Consider the following 12,122-nt stretch of genomic DNA (forward strand, 5'->3'; position numbering starts at 1 on the left):
AATAGGACTGCTCATATGCAAGACACTATTGTTAACCAGACTATGTCATTAATGAGTGGGATAGAGAGTACAAAATTAAACATATGATATCTATAGGATTTTAGTAAATCGAGGAATATAAAAAATTTTAATGGATAAAAATAAGGGTGACGTAACTAATCTATATGGATAATAAATGTGATATATAAAATATTACTGTATACAATCTGGGAACAAATGAAAACCAAGAGATGTCATTCTATTATAGAGAGGAGTTTGAATGATGAATTAATAAAAATAAAAAACTACAACCAGTAAATAAAACAATAAACAATAAATAATCAAGTAAAAGAGATAAAATTAGACAGCCATAGGCAATAATGATCTGAAACTCCGAATATTCATTTATAAAGTGAAAGTGAAATAAGCCTAGAATTTTAAGAAGAGTAGATAAAGGCCAAAATGATTTATAATAAGTAATGCTTTATAGTTATATAAATATATTAATAGAGGCATTGTCATATTATTTAAAACTTAATTTGATAAAAAATATTTACCTTTTTGCAGTTTATATTATTTATTAATATATTAAAGTCATTGCCTGGCAGGATTAATACATGATAGGATGAAATAGAAAAGTAATTTTCAATTCATTGGACTTCCAGTAAGTAATATATAATTACTGTGATCACTGAAAACAGTATGTGCAATTTTGAAATTATTATATTTGCATATTATATTTTTTAAACTGAAAAGCAATGGATTTTAATTACATAAACTCTGTATTTTAACAGTGAAATATGTTCTATGTACAGTATTATAAAGTATTTGTCCATAGTGCACAGAATGTAGATATGCACAAGCTTCTCACATTAGTAATTGGCCCAGTAGTTCTATCATAGTAAAAGCTTTAATTTAAACTTTAATTTATAGCTTGCAAATGGATTTAAGATGGGATTTATTCTATTTTGTGTTACTTGCTGATTCTTTTACTTAAAGGTATGCATGGAAACATTTTAGGATCAAATACTTATCATACCCATGATTAAAGAGGAGATACAACAACAGTTAATCAGGCCTCCATTTTTTTTATTTCAACACCTCCAATATAACATGGTTTTGCCAAGATGCAAATTTGCTCCATTCGTTTGTTCCTAACTCAGCATCATGCCAATTGTGTCTATGAATCAGATTTGCAAACAATGGTTCATTTTACTAAAGTATTTCATTATAATTATTCTGCTGTTGTCTGGTTGGTTAAAAATAAAAAAAATAAGAGACTGGGAACTTAAACAAATATTAACATTAAAATAATATGCATATTTTTTTTATTAGCTGTCACTACTCAATAGGGTTTTAAATAGAGGATCATGGCCGGTTTGAGGGCTTCAAAATTGCTTGTTGAATAATGGGCCAGTATGATCTGGTTCAACTTTTGCAGCCACTCTGCCTTTGATCAACTTGATTTTACAGTCATTTTGCATTCACCTCTATTTAATACATAAGAATAAACTATTAAACTTAAACTGACTACATTTTATTTTATATTAACCGTTTCTCCATTTGAAAAGCAGACATTACTGTGTTCACATTCAAAGTTCATGATTCACATTGAAAACCATTATAAATACTATACAAATACAATGCACCCATTAAGCTCAAACATATTTAAAACTTGAATCTAAAGTTTTAGAGTTTATTGCATTTTTTTAACTTGGGAACCGGTTTGACTAACCTGTTTGAGAACCACTTCAAAATAATTTTAAGCATCTCTAATGGAGACCGAGCCTAAATGCATGGCAGTCCATACTTTGTGCCCTGATCCATAATTTAAAATCACCAACTGTTTGGCATAAAAAATATTATGTGTGTACGAGGGGTAGTGTATATCGGTGGATGTATGTAAATGTTTCTATATAACAAATACATTTTTAAAAAAAAATCCTAGATGGATTACATACCAAACTGAAATTAAATCAAGACATCTTGGTCACAATGATTAATTCTTAAAACAAAGTAAGTATTACACTGCTAGACGTCTAATTTTGCTCCATTCAAATTCTCATTGTAAGCTGGTCTTTTTTACTTGCTCTCAAGTCTCTTAAAGTGGGGCTCAAGGTAGATGAATTAACCAGCCAACATTAATAATGTGGAATGAGTTCCACCTAAAACATGTTTTTGGAACTATCTAAAAAAATTAGTTTCTGAACCAGCTACAGAGAAAACAGATAACTCTTTCTTTAGTCTACATTAGGCTGAGATTAACATCTAGGTAGGCAGGCACTTGTTCACTTTGATGTATTACTGGTTTGACAAATGAAGTGCAGACATATAGTGACACTAGCTAAATTAACATAGTCAGAACCTGATTTATATTAAAGCAAATGAGTGGAGTAGAGAGCAAAACATTGAAAAGATACAATGGACAGGAATTTAGTCATTAAATGTGCTCAGTAGAATTAGATAAAATGGTTGATGTTTAAACATAAAGTTAATTGATGTAGGTAACAAAATTGTTCTGAGGTACAAGTGTATATGCTACTTGCAAAGTGGAAGCTGGGGTATATCAGTATAAATCCTGAAAGTGACAACTAAATACCTCATCAATGCTTAATCTGATAACCTGTGCTGTCAGGGGGATGAAGACTCTAGTATACTGATCAAGAGGTTATAAATTATTATATTTACAAGTTAACCTGTGCATGATACTCATGCATTCTAGTCAAATCAAGCTACTTAAGGTGTTAAAAAGGTTCTTTTCATCTTCATCGCCACACACACACACGCTGCTAGGCTTTTATATATTAGATAATGCTAAGAATTTGGTAGGTCAGTGTAGTATATAACTCCGCCCAGCAGGTGGCGCTGCAGCTTGAGCACTCTGTCACCCGGTAGTTTTTTCCACACACACACACACACACACACTAACACAGCATGTGTGTTCATGAGGTAAAATTACCTCACGAAAATGAGTTTGAGCCCTCAACTCGTAAATTTAGCCTTTACTACCCCTCTCACGGGGGGAAGGGGGGATGATGGAAGTTAACTGACTTCACTATTCTTATTTTTATTGTCAAATAATGTCAGTATACCAAATTTCAGGTCAATTGGATGAGCCCTTTCTGAGAAAATAGTTTTTTCCACACACACACACTAACACACGCAGCTAGGCTTTTATATATTAGATAATGCTAAGAATTTAGTAGGTCAGTGTAGTATATAACTCCGCCCAGCAAGTGGCGCTGCAGCTTGAGCACTCTGTCACCCGGTAGTTTTTTACACACACACACACACACACACACACACACTAACACACGCCGCTAGGCTTTTATATGTTAGATAGTGTGTCTTGTACCTGGAATTTCATGGTTAAAATGATGAGCAATACATAAATTTACCTTTCTCTGTTTCAGGTGCTTCCTTTATCAACTCTCTGTCTTCAATTTCTATGGATAATAAATGTTATACATTAAATATCATTGTATATAATGCAGGCACAAATGAAAACTAATGTATGTCAGCCTATATTAGACTAGAGATGATTATGAAATATGACCTAAACTAAAGGTTGTTTTACTAAGCAATACATAACTATAACAATAATATGATAACAAATAAGACAAATAAGTAACAAGTATACTCTAGGAATATATTTTGAGGTCCATAAGGCTCCAATGATCTAAAACATTAGATTTACATGTAAAAAGTGAATTAAATATGCCAAGAGCTTTAAGGAGGGTTGATAATGGGTATTGATTTTGTTGTGTTACATAAGAAGTTTAGCTTTAAACACTTACCATACCCCACCCCCACCCAAGAGCTGTAGGAACATTTAGTCAGAACTACTGTCCCTTCAAAATATTTTTACTGACAATTTTTCACATTTTTCAGTTGTCTGCTGACAAACAACATTTGCAACAATTACATCATTTGTGTATCATAGAAAAAATAAAGTAATAATATTTGCACCCAAATGATTGACAACAATGCTTTGAACTTGACTATCTGCTTTTTAAAAGAAAATGACCACCCCAAAGTAAATTCTAAATATCTGATTTACCCATGTGAAAACAAACAACGAAAATCATTTTTCTCGTCTTTAAATACTATATACATACCATAGTATTATTAACATTAAAAATAAGTTTAAATTAGTTACCTTTACTTATTTCTATTGGTACTTTTTCAGGTTGTTTTGCAGGTTCCTCTGATAAAGATAATATTAAATTGGGAATGGAGTATTAAAGTAGAAAATTACAAAAACAAAACAAAAAAAAACATGGAATTACTTGACTTTAGAAATGTAAAGGCTTAAAAATATTTTTTTTTGTGATCCAAATATGGCACATGATGGCAAATTTAAATATTTTATTGTCTCATATGTATACAACATTACCTGGTTGAGTCACTTCCTTTTCTTCCTCTGAAAATAAATAATTAAACTAAAGGTTATATTCTTTTCGGTTTTATTTGTTAATAAACAGCACCCTTAATTGTTCAGGATAGGACTCTTTTATTTTTAATAACACCGTTTCTACACTAATAGCTAGGTACAAACTATAAAGCTAAATTAATAAAAATACATTATGATTATTATCAGAAACTGAATAGTGGAAACACTGCAATGCTAATGAAAACATTATCCAAGGTGGAACAAAAGAGATTTACTGTTTGGGTTGTGGCTGGAAACAGAAAAGGTCTAGGCCAGATGACTATGTTTTTTCTCAATAATGAATAAAGTGTCAAAATGAAGTCAATCAGAGGATGGAAAGGATGGAAATTCCAAAGATTGAGTAATAATTGTTTTTTTATTACGATGGAGTAGATTTTAGGGGTACACCAGGGTTCATATAGAATAGTGATTTATAGTTGCACCTATTGGTGTCAATAGAAACTGCTTCATAATATTATAGCTAGCTGGTACTAATTGGTATTTAAAATTGGCTAAATGTTGTGATAAAGATGATGACTCAATAGTCAAGAACATTCTTGTGTTGGTAATACCTTACACAAAATGTAATGAAAAATAAATTAACAAATAAACTAGCATCAAGTTATTTCAAGCCTTATCCCTGGAATACGGAGTCGGTGCTATTTTTATTTATTTATTTTGTTGGCTTATATTATGTCTATGAATCAGATTCCCATTCAATGGTTCTGTTGACTAATGTATCTCTTTTTACTTACTCTGCTGCTGTTAACAAATCTGTGTTGTTAACAAATATAATAATAGGTGTTTGGGGACCTGTACAAATCGTAACATGAAAATCTGATTATAAATTAGTTTATTGACCACACAAGACATCTTTAAAGCAAGGATCATGGGGACTAGAAATGCTTGAAAAATTTGAACTGCTTAAACATTCAATAGAATTTGACTGGTTGAGATAATCAAATCAGTTTTGTCCACTCCAGTCTCCACGTTCTACAAAGATGAAATTTACACTCTTATAGCAATAGCCAACCCTAACATTCAATTGTGACCTGAGGGCTACCCAACCACTTTCAATGATGAACTCTTTATGATATTCGGGGGTTGGGTATGATATGGCGACAGTGAATATATCGACACTTATACTGCTGACACCAAAATGGTGACAGTGTAAATATCGACATATTTATTCTGACAACATGTTAAAAATGGGGACATTATGACTGTTGACTGTAGTAATGTCAACAGTCACAGTGTCAACATTTAAAGGGCAAATGCCAGTGGCAGCTACCAGACCCACGGCAATACAGCTGGCAGGTTCCAGCACAAAGTTGTTTATATAAAACAATTTAAAAAAACAAACATTAACCTCATTGCATTTTCTGAATACAGAGAGATTGCTTCTGATTGACTACCCATATGTTCAGTAGGCAAGCCAGCCAAACTTTAACTCATTTGCAATGGGGAAAAATTATTTTTTATTAATCCTGGTACCCACCACACCACCAGAGGTACCAGAAATAACACAATGCTACTTAGCATTGGCCCTGGCATTCCTAGATGGATGCTAAGTAGCACGGCCTGTTCAGGATGGAGAGGGAAGGCTTTTGTTATGGCCTTTTGGGGGGGATGTTTTCCCTAATCCACCTTTTAGGCTAAACTGCATCTGATTTAGGGTTTTAGCACATTGGAAGTGAAAATCACCAGTGATGTGCAGTGATTTGCAGCGGTTCTGAAACTATTTCCCCCTAGTGTCCATTTTTTGAGCAGAGCAACCATATGCATTATATTTATTTATTATGTATAATACAGCTCTGCTCAAAAAAGGAACAGAACTGATCTCAGAGGTGACAGAGAATTTTGGCTCATTTAGAAGGAAGGAGAGGGATGCTGTATAGTAATGTAAATCTCAATATCATGTGTTCCCACCCTCAATCTACCCTGACTCCTCCAACGGGCACATAACCCAGCAAATGTTTGCAGGCTGAGGAGAGCAAATATGGAGGAATAAGTGGAAATACATCTTTCTTCACTTGATATTTATTTTAATACACAAACCCCAATTTGCTGCATAACTTCAGCACTCCACGTTAAATAGCAGTTTGAAAGGTGCTCAGCTTCATAACAGGTAACACCTTTCGGGGTGACTCAAGCATTCAATAATAGCTTCCAGACACCGAATAAAGGCAGCATGAAAAATTCTAGCACTCTGTGCTTTTGATCTCCCGGGTTTTAATTTTACTTTGTATTAAAGTTAAATATTATCCTATATCTGCACACACTAGTTTTACACAATGATTTCTGTGCTCTGATTCCCTTGCTTTGTAGTCACCATATTGGTCTGATTCTCTGCTGTTATCGGATCCTGCACGAGTCTCAGCCCTGATATCACTAGGGAGTAGGAGTTAGCTGTACATTGCTTACATTGAGAACTCTTGCATGAGTCACTGTTCTGTGTTCATTGCAGAACCAGATTCAACTGCAGATCAAAAGCACTGAGAGTCAACATGATTTCTTTCATGCTATTTTAATGATGTCTGGTAAGTGTTATTACATGTGGGTGTAAGCCGATTTGATTTAGCTGCTTTGAAGCTGTGTACCTTTCTTATTAATATTTGCCTGAATTTGGTGGTTGTCTGATTGCACATGGAACATATAATTCTTAAGGGTTCAAAAGCATTCTGTAACAGTTGCATGCACAGTATTTAACTCACAAGGAAGCACAGCATTATCTATATATTCTCTAACAAACCCAGAATATTTCTTGCTGTGTAATCCTTGGTATTGAGCGTGAGGCTTTGTGTAAATCACTACAAGCAAGCTTATCAATTTTATACATCAAACACTGCGTGGTATAATTTACTGTGACACAAACATTGCAGTGTCAGAATCAATAACTATCATGGTCATCATGCTACTTGATGAAGAACTAAGATGACGAATTTGAAAAAATACACAACTCACATCTGTTTCAAGACATACAGAGATTTGTGCATTCAAATAGTCAATGCTGAGTCAATGCAGGTCCCATCAGAAGTAACTGAGGAAGTATACTCTTCTAATGAACCTTTCGTATAGAACAATAACTGCATCATTGCTAACCAGTTTATAAAAATACACAAGTCAGTATGCGAATTCCAATAAAATAAATCAGCATATTCTGTAGCACTTAACAATTGCGAACAAATACAGTAGTAGAAACAGGACTAGGTAGAATTTCCTATCCCAGGAATTAAATCCATTTTTTGGCAGTGGATATGCTTTAATAAAGTCAGCAGATTATCACGAAGACTGCAACCATGTAGGTGCCCGATGTATTTCTACACAAATGTGATTTATTCAGAAGCAATTGGGTTTAATTCCTGGGATAAGCAACACAACATACATATGTAAATGAAAGGAGTCGTGAGAGCTGTTGTCATATGCCAGTGCTGAACTTTTTCAAATATGGTTCATTCCCAGACTTTGCATATATATATATATATATATATATATATATATATATGCCTAAAACTTGTTCTCGATGACAACTTCATCGGGACACACTCCTAATAATGAGTTTCTCCACTCCTGATCATTTCCACAATAAAGCACACTACATTTATTATTAATGGGAGCTAACATATTACAGTTTATTGATTATAAGAGACTGTATTTGAACTGATTATTGCATAAATAGATTTTTGTTTACTTAGTTTAATGAGCACGTTGATTATTATTTTGTATTTTAATTATATTAATATTATATGTTAAGAACACATGTTTGAATATAATATAAATATCCCATACTGTATAATTACTAATTTAATAACAAAAATATTAAAAATAATAATCAACTTGCTTAGAAATAATGTGGTGCAGAGTCTCAAAAAAAAAAGATGTATTTATAGAATGAGTAAAAGAAAACAATGAACAAAGTGATAAACAGGGAGCTGTACCCTCTGCTACATGTGGGAGAAGGATTGACTAACAATGTGGAAATGCTGAAAACTGCTTACCTCCCGACATTTAGAATCCCAAAAGTGGGACAAAATATGCCCCTCCCCAATCGACCCAAACTGGCCATATTTGGTTAAAATGCCTCCCACTTTCATGTTAACCCCGGTCCCTTTTGTGGCCCGCGAATCAGGATGTCCTGCTTAAATAGGGACAGTTGTGAGGTATGAAACTGTAAACTGTTTGTATTTTACAATCATATTGTATTTGTTTCGGCCTCTGTTTTATTTGCTGTTTTTGCATTTACATACAGTAAGTACTTCAGAATCAGCAGTACAAATTGGAGGTGCCAAGAATAAATGTAATTGCTAAAATAAATGCTTTCTACCCAGAATTTACACCACAAATAGTAACCAAGAGCAAAACTTACACATTGCCTAAATCAGATAAATAGTTGAAGAAATTACGTTGGTCAGATCAGAAATAGGCCATCATGCATGGCAATCATTGCTTTATGTATCATGTAGCAAAACACTGGTAAAAATCTATGTAATCTAAGCAAACTCTTTTTAGAGTTTGAAGAAGCTGTGCTGCTTATACTTCTTGTCTGAGGACATAGAACAAATAAGGCAACTACACAAATTACCACTTTAGAAGGGAAGATTTTGAAATAATAAAATAGATTGGTTTGATCACTTTAATTACAGTTGAATATTCATTCCCTCTAATCTCACTCTTCCCATGAACATGTTAATCTATCTATCTCCTACTTACTTCCATCTACCCTCTGTCCAGCATCCTGGCTCTACTTTCACCATCATTACTGCCCCCCGCTAAATCCTTGTTGGCTACCTGCACCTTCAAAATGTTCTGCTTCTAATACCCTCCACACCCCCCAGCCAGCACATGTTGGAACTACCGTCCCACCCACATATAACTCTCACTGGTTCTCTTTGTCACCCACCACCTCTTCCTGGCTGCAGACAATATCTCCCTCAACACCAAGCCTCACGAAATCCCCATATCTACTCACGGTCCACCCCAATACTTCCCACCCACCACATAGTTCTAACCCTTCCAATCTCCTATCTCTACACTTTACACTCCTTTTCCTGCACACTCTAGAACACTTGATCTATCTGCAACTAACTCACATCTATTCACAACTTTTTCCTCTCTAATTCCTTCAGCCCCTCCCATGAAACCTGTCTCTCCTCTTCTGATTCTGCTTTCCCTGCAACTCCCTCCTTTTAGGGTCTCTTTTTCAACCACACTCCTCATCCCAATGGATGACAAGGTGGTGGAGTAGGCTTCTTCTAAGACAGTCCCTTCTTATCTTCCTTTTGCATTTCATGTTAGCCATCTCTTATATCTACTCCATCTCCATGTTCCTGCCATCTATCACACAATCTCCAATTTCTTGTCAGCTTTGCAGACTGTTACTGTTCTCTCATTTCTTATCCACAGACCTGCCAACTGACACTGACACCTCTAAACTCCTCTTGCTAACTTCCTCATTTGTTCTCTTCCAGTGGACATCTTCTACCATCCCTCACTATGGACACTCACTGGACTTTTCTCCCATCTGTGCTTCATCAGCTCCTCCAAACTTGCCATACTTCACCACAATTTCCTCTCCTTCTATCTTACTCTTGTACCTCCCGCTCTATCCAAAACGTTGTGCCTTAGAGGGATACCAAAATACTCTCAATCCAATACACTTCTCAGTCTTACTTGTATTGCTCATCTCACCTATTACTACCCTGCCATGTCCTGGGCTTTCTCTTTCTACAAAATTGAACTCACTGTAGCCTTAGATGATCTCGGCCACCACATATGATCTCAGGCAATCCAAATCCTATCCAAGGAAATCTAAACAGACCCACCCCTTGCAAAAGTGCATTCCACCACCTAGTGCCAATGGACTAAATCAGGGGTGTCCAACCTTTTAGCTTCCCTGGGCCACATTGGAAGACGACGAGTTGGTTTGGGCCGCACATAAGATACACTAACAATAACGATAGCTGATCATCCAAAAAACCATAGAAAACATAGTTAACATATATATATATATGAGAAAAAAAGTGAGATAGATATATATATATATATATATATATATATATATATCACTTTTTTTTCAAATCCCACTATACTTATCTTTCAATCGCCCTGTTCAAAAAATCCTCTCTAGCTATTATACTATAATCACTTTTTGTATTGTTTTGATGCAATATCAATAAAGTGCATTTAAGCCAGGCATTGTATATCAGGGTGCCCTGACCAGGCCTGCGGTACCTGACATATACATCACTGTGACCCCAAATTAAGACCTGTTTTGCTAATTACACCACTATGTTAGTTAAGGGATAACAACTTATAATGGGCCAAAGAGAATAATATATAATGCCCCATTAGTATTACAAGTAGAAGTATGTAGCAGGGAGATAAGGTCCATGATGCTCCAGGACCAGGTGACTTTTATTCACTGGTCAGCGTCCCTTGAAATAATAAAAAAAAATCCTCTTAACTTACCTTTTAATCGGCTTGTTCTCCTGTCCTCTTCTCTTCTTTTCTCCAATTCTGTGCTGCTGATTGTTCTTCTCTCGCGGGTGACTCCTCTGTGCTGCGCTCCGCAAAGGATGTTGGGCGTGATGACATCACGCCCGACATTCACTGCGAGCACCGCACGGAGGAGGAGACAAGGGAGGGAGCCGGAGTACCAGCTGACGTGACCGCAAGGTAAGTATTTTCTTTTCTTTTTTTTGCAGGATTTTTTTTTCCATTAACAGTGCTGCCCCCTTGCCACAACCAAAACTCCTTCTGGGCCACATTTACAGGCGTGCTGGGCCGCATGCGGGCCGCGGGCCGCGGGTTGGACAACCCTGGACTAAATCTTGTTTCAATACTGACTCCACTACAATTTTATCCTGTCCTCTTACTACAAAGTCCTCTCTCTTCTCAAGAAAACTTTAAGTCCCTAATGAGAGTAAACCAACTCCCATTGCCACCACTGACCTCCCTCACTGCTCACAGCATTGCAACTTACTTCAAAGGCAAAATCAACACCATCCATTAAGAAAGGCACCACACCCCACTTTCCTTTACATTCCCCTACCCACTTCTTCCTATCCCATTACTGAGCATGATGTCTTCACTTTCTTGTCTTCATTTTTCCTCTTGACTTGTCCCATTGACTTAATTCACTTCTCCTTTCCCAACATTTGCCTACACCTAGCTCATATCTTAAACCTGTCTCTCTCTCGTTTGTTCTTGTGCTTTATGAGTCAGTCTCTGTCTTTGAACTAAATCATACTGCTTCATGATCACTGAATCCTAGGTTCTCACACACATTTACATAAAAAATTCTGTCACCATTTGTAAGAATTAAGGAATTTTGAATGTCCCTACTTCTATTGCAAAAGACCCCCCCCAGTTCACATCAGGTAGATTAAAGACTCCCATGATTATTACCTCTTCTTTTAAAGCAATTTTATTGAAACAAGTTCCTGTCCAGTTCCTTTTCTTTACCTGATGGTCTATAGATCATCATAGTATGAAGAATAGCCCTTTTCCCCGTTTCTATGGTCACCCAAAGGGCCTCAGTTTTTTCTTCAATAGTTTGTATTAAAGTAGCATTTAAGATTTTTTTCATATACTTTACTACCCCTCCTTCAATTCTTCCCACTATGTCCTTCCTAAATAAAGTATATCCCGGTATAGCTATGTCCCAGTCATGATTTTCATTGCACCATGACTCCGTAATAGCCACAATATC

General features: G+C 35.6%; 1 protein-coding gene across 1 annotated transcript in view; it reads right to left on the bottom strand.

The window, feature by feature from the left end:
* Positions 1 to 12,122, bottom strand: part of TRDN (triadin) — a 535,205-nt gene that overhangs the window by 179,920 nt on the left and 343,163 nt on the right. Inside the window, exons 47-49 of the mRNA XM_075200931.1 lie at positions 4,376 to 4,402; positions 4,139 to 4,186; positions 3,378 to 3,425 (exon numbers count right to left, since the gene is read on the bottom strand). Of these exons, the coding sequence (XP_075057032.1) occupies positions 3,378 to 3,425; positions 4,139 to 4,186; positions 4,376 to 4,402 (123 nt within the window). The remainder of the gene's footprint in view (positions 1 to 3,377; positions 3,426 to 4,138; positions 4,187 to 4,375; positions 4,403 to 12,122) is intronic.

Source organism: Mixophyes fleayi, chromosome 3, assembly GCF_038048845.1.
Source record: "Mixophyes fleayi isolate aMixFle1 chromosome 3, aMixFle1.hap1, whole genome shotgun sequence".
NCBI lineage: Eukaryota > Metazoa > Chordata > Amphibia > Anura > Limnodynastidae > Mixophyes > Mixophyes fleayi.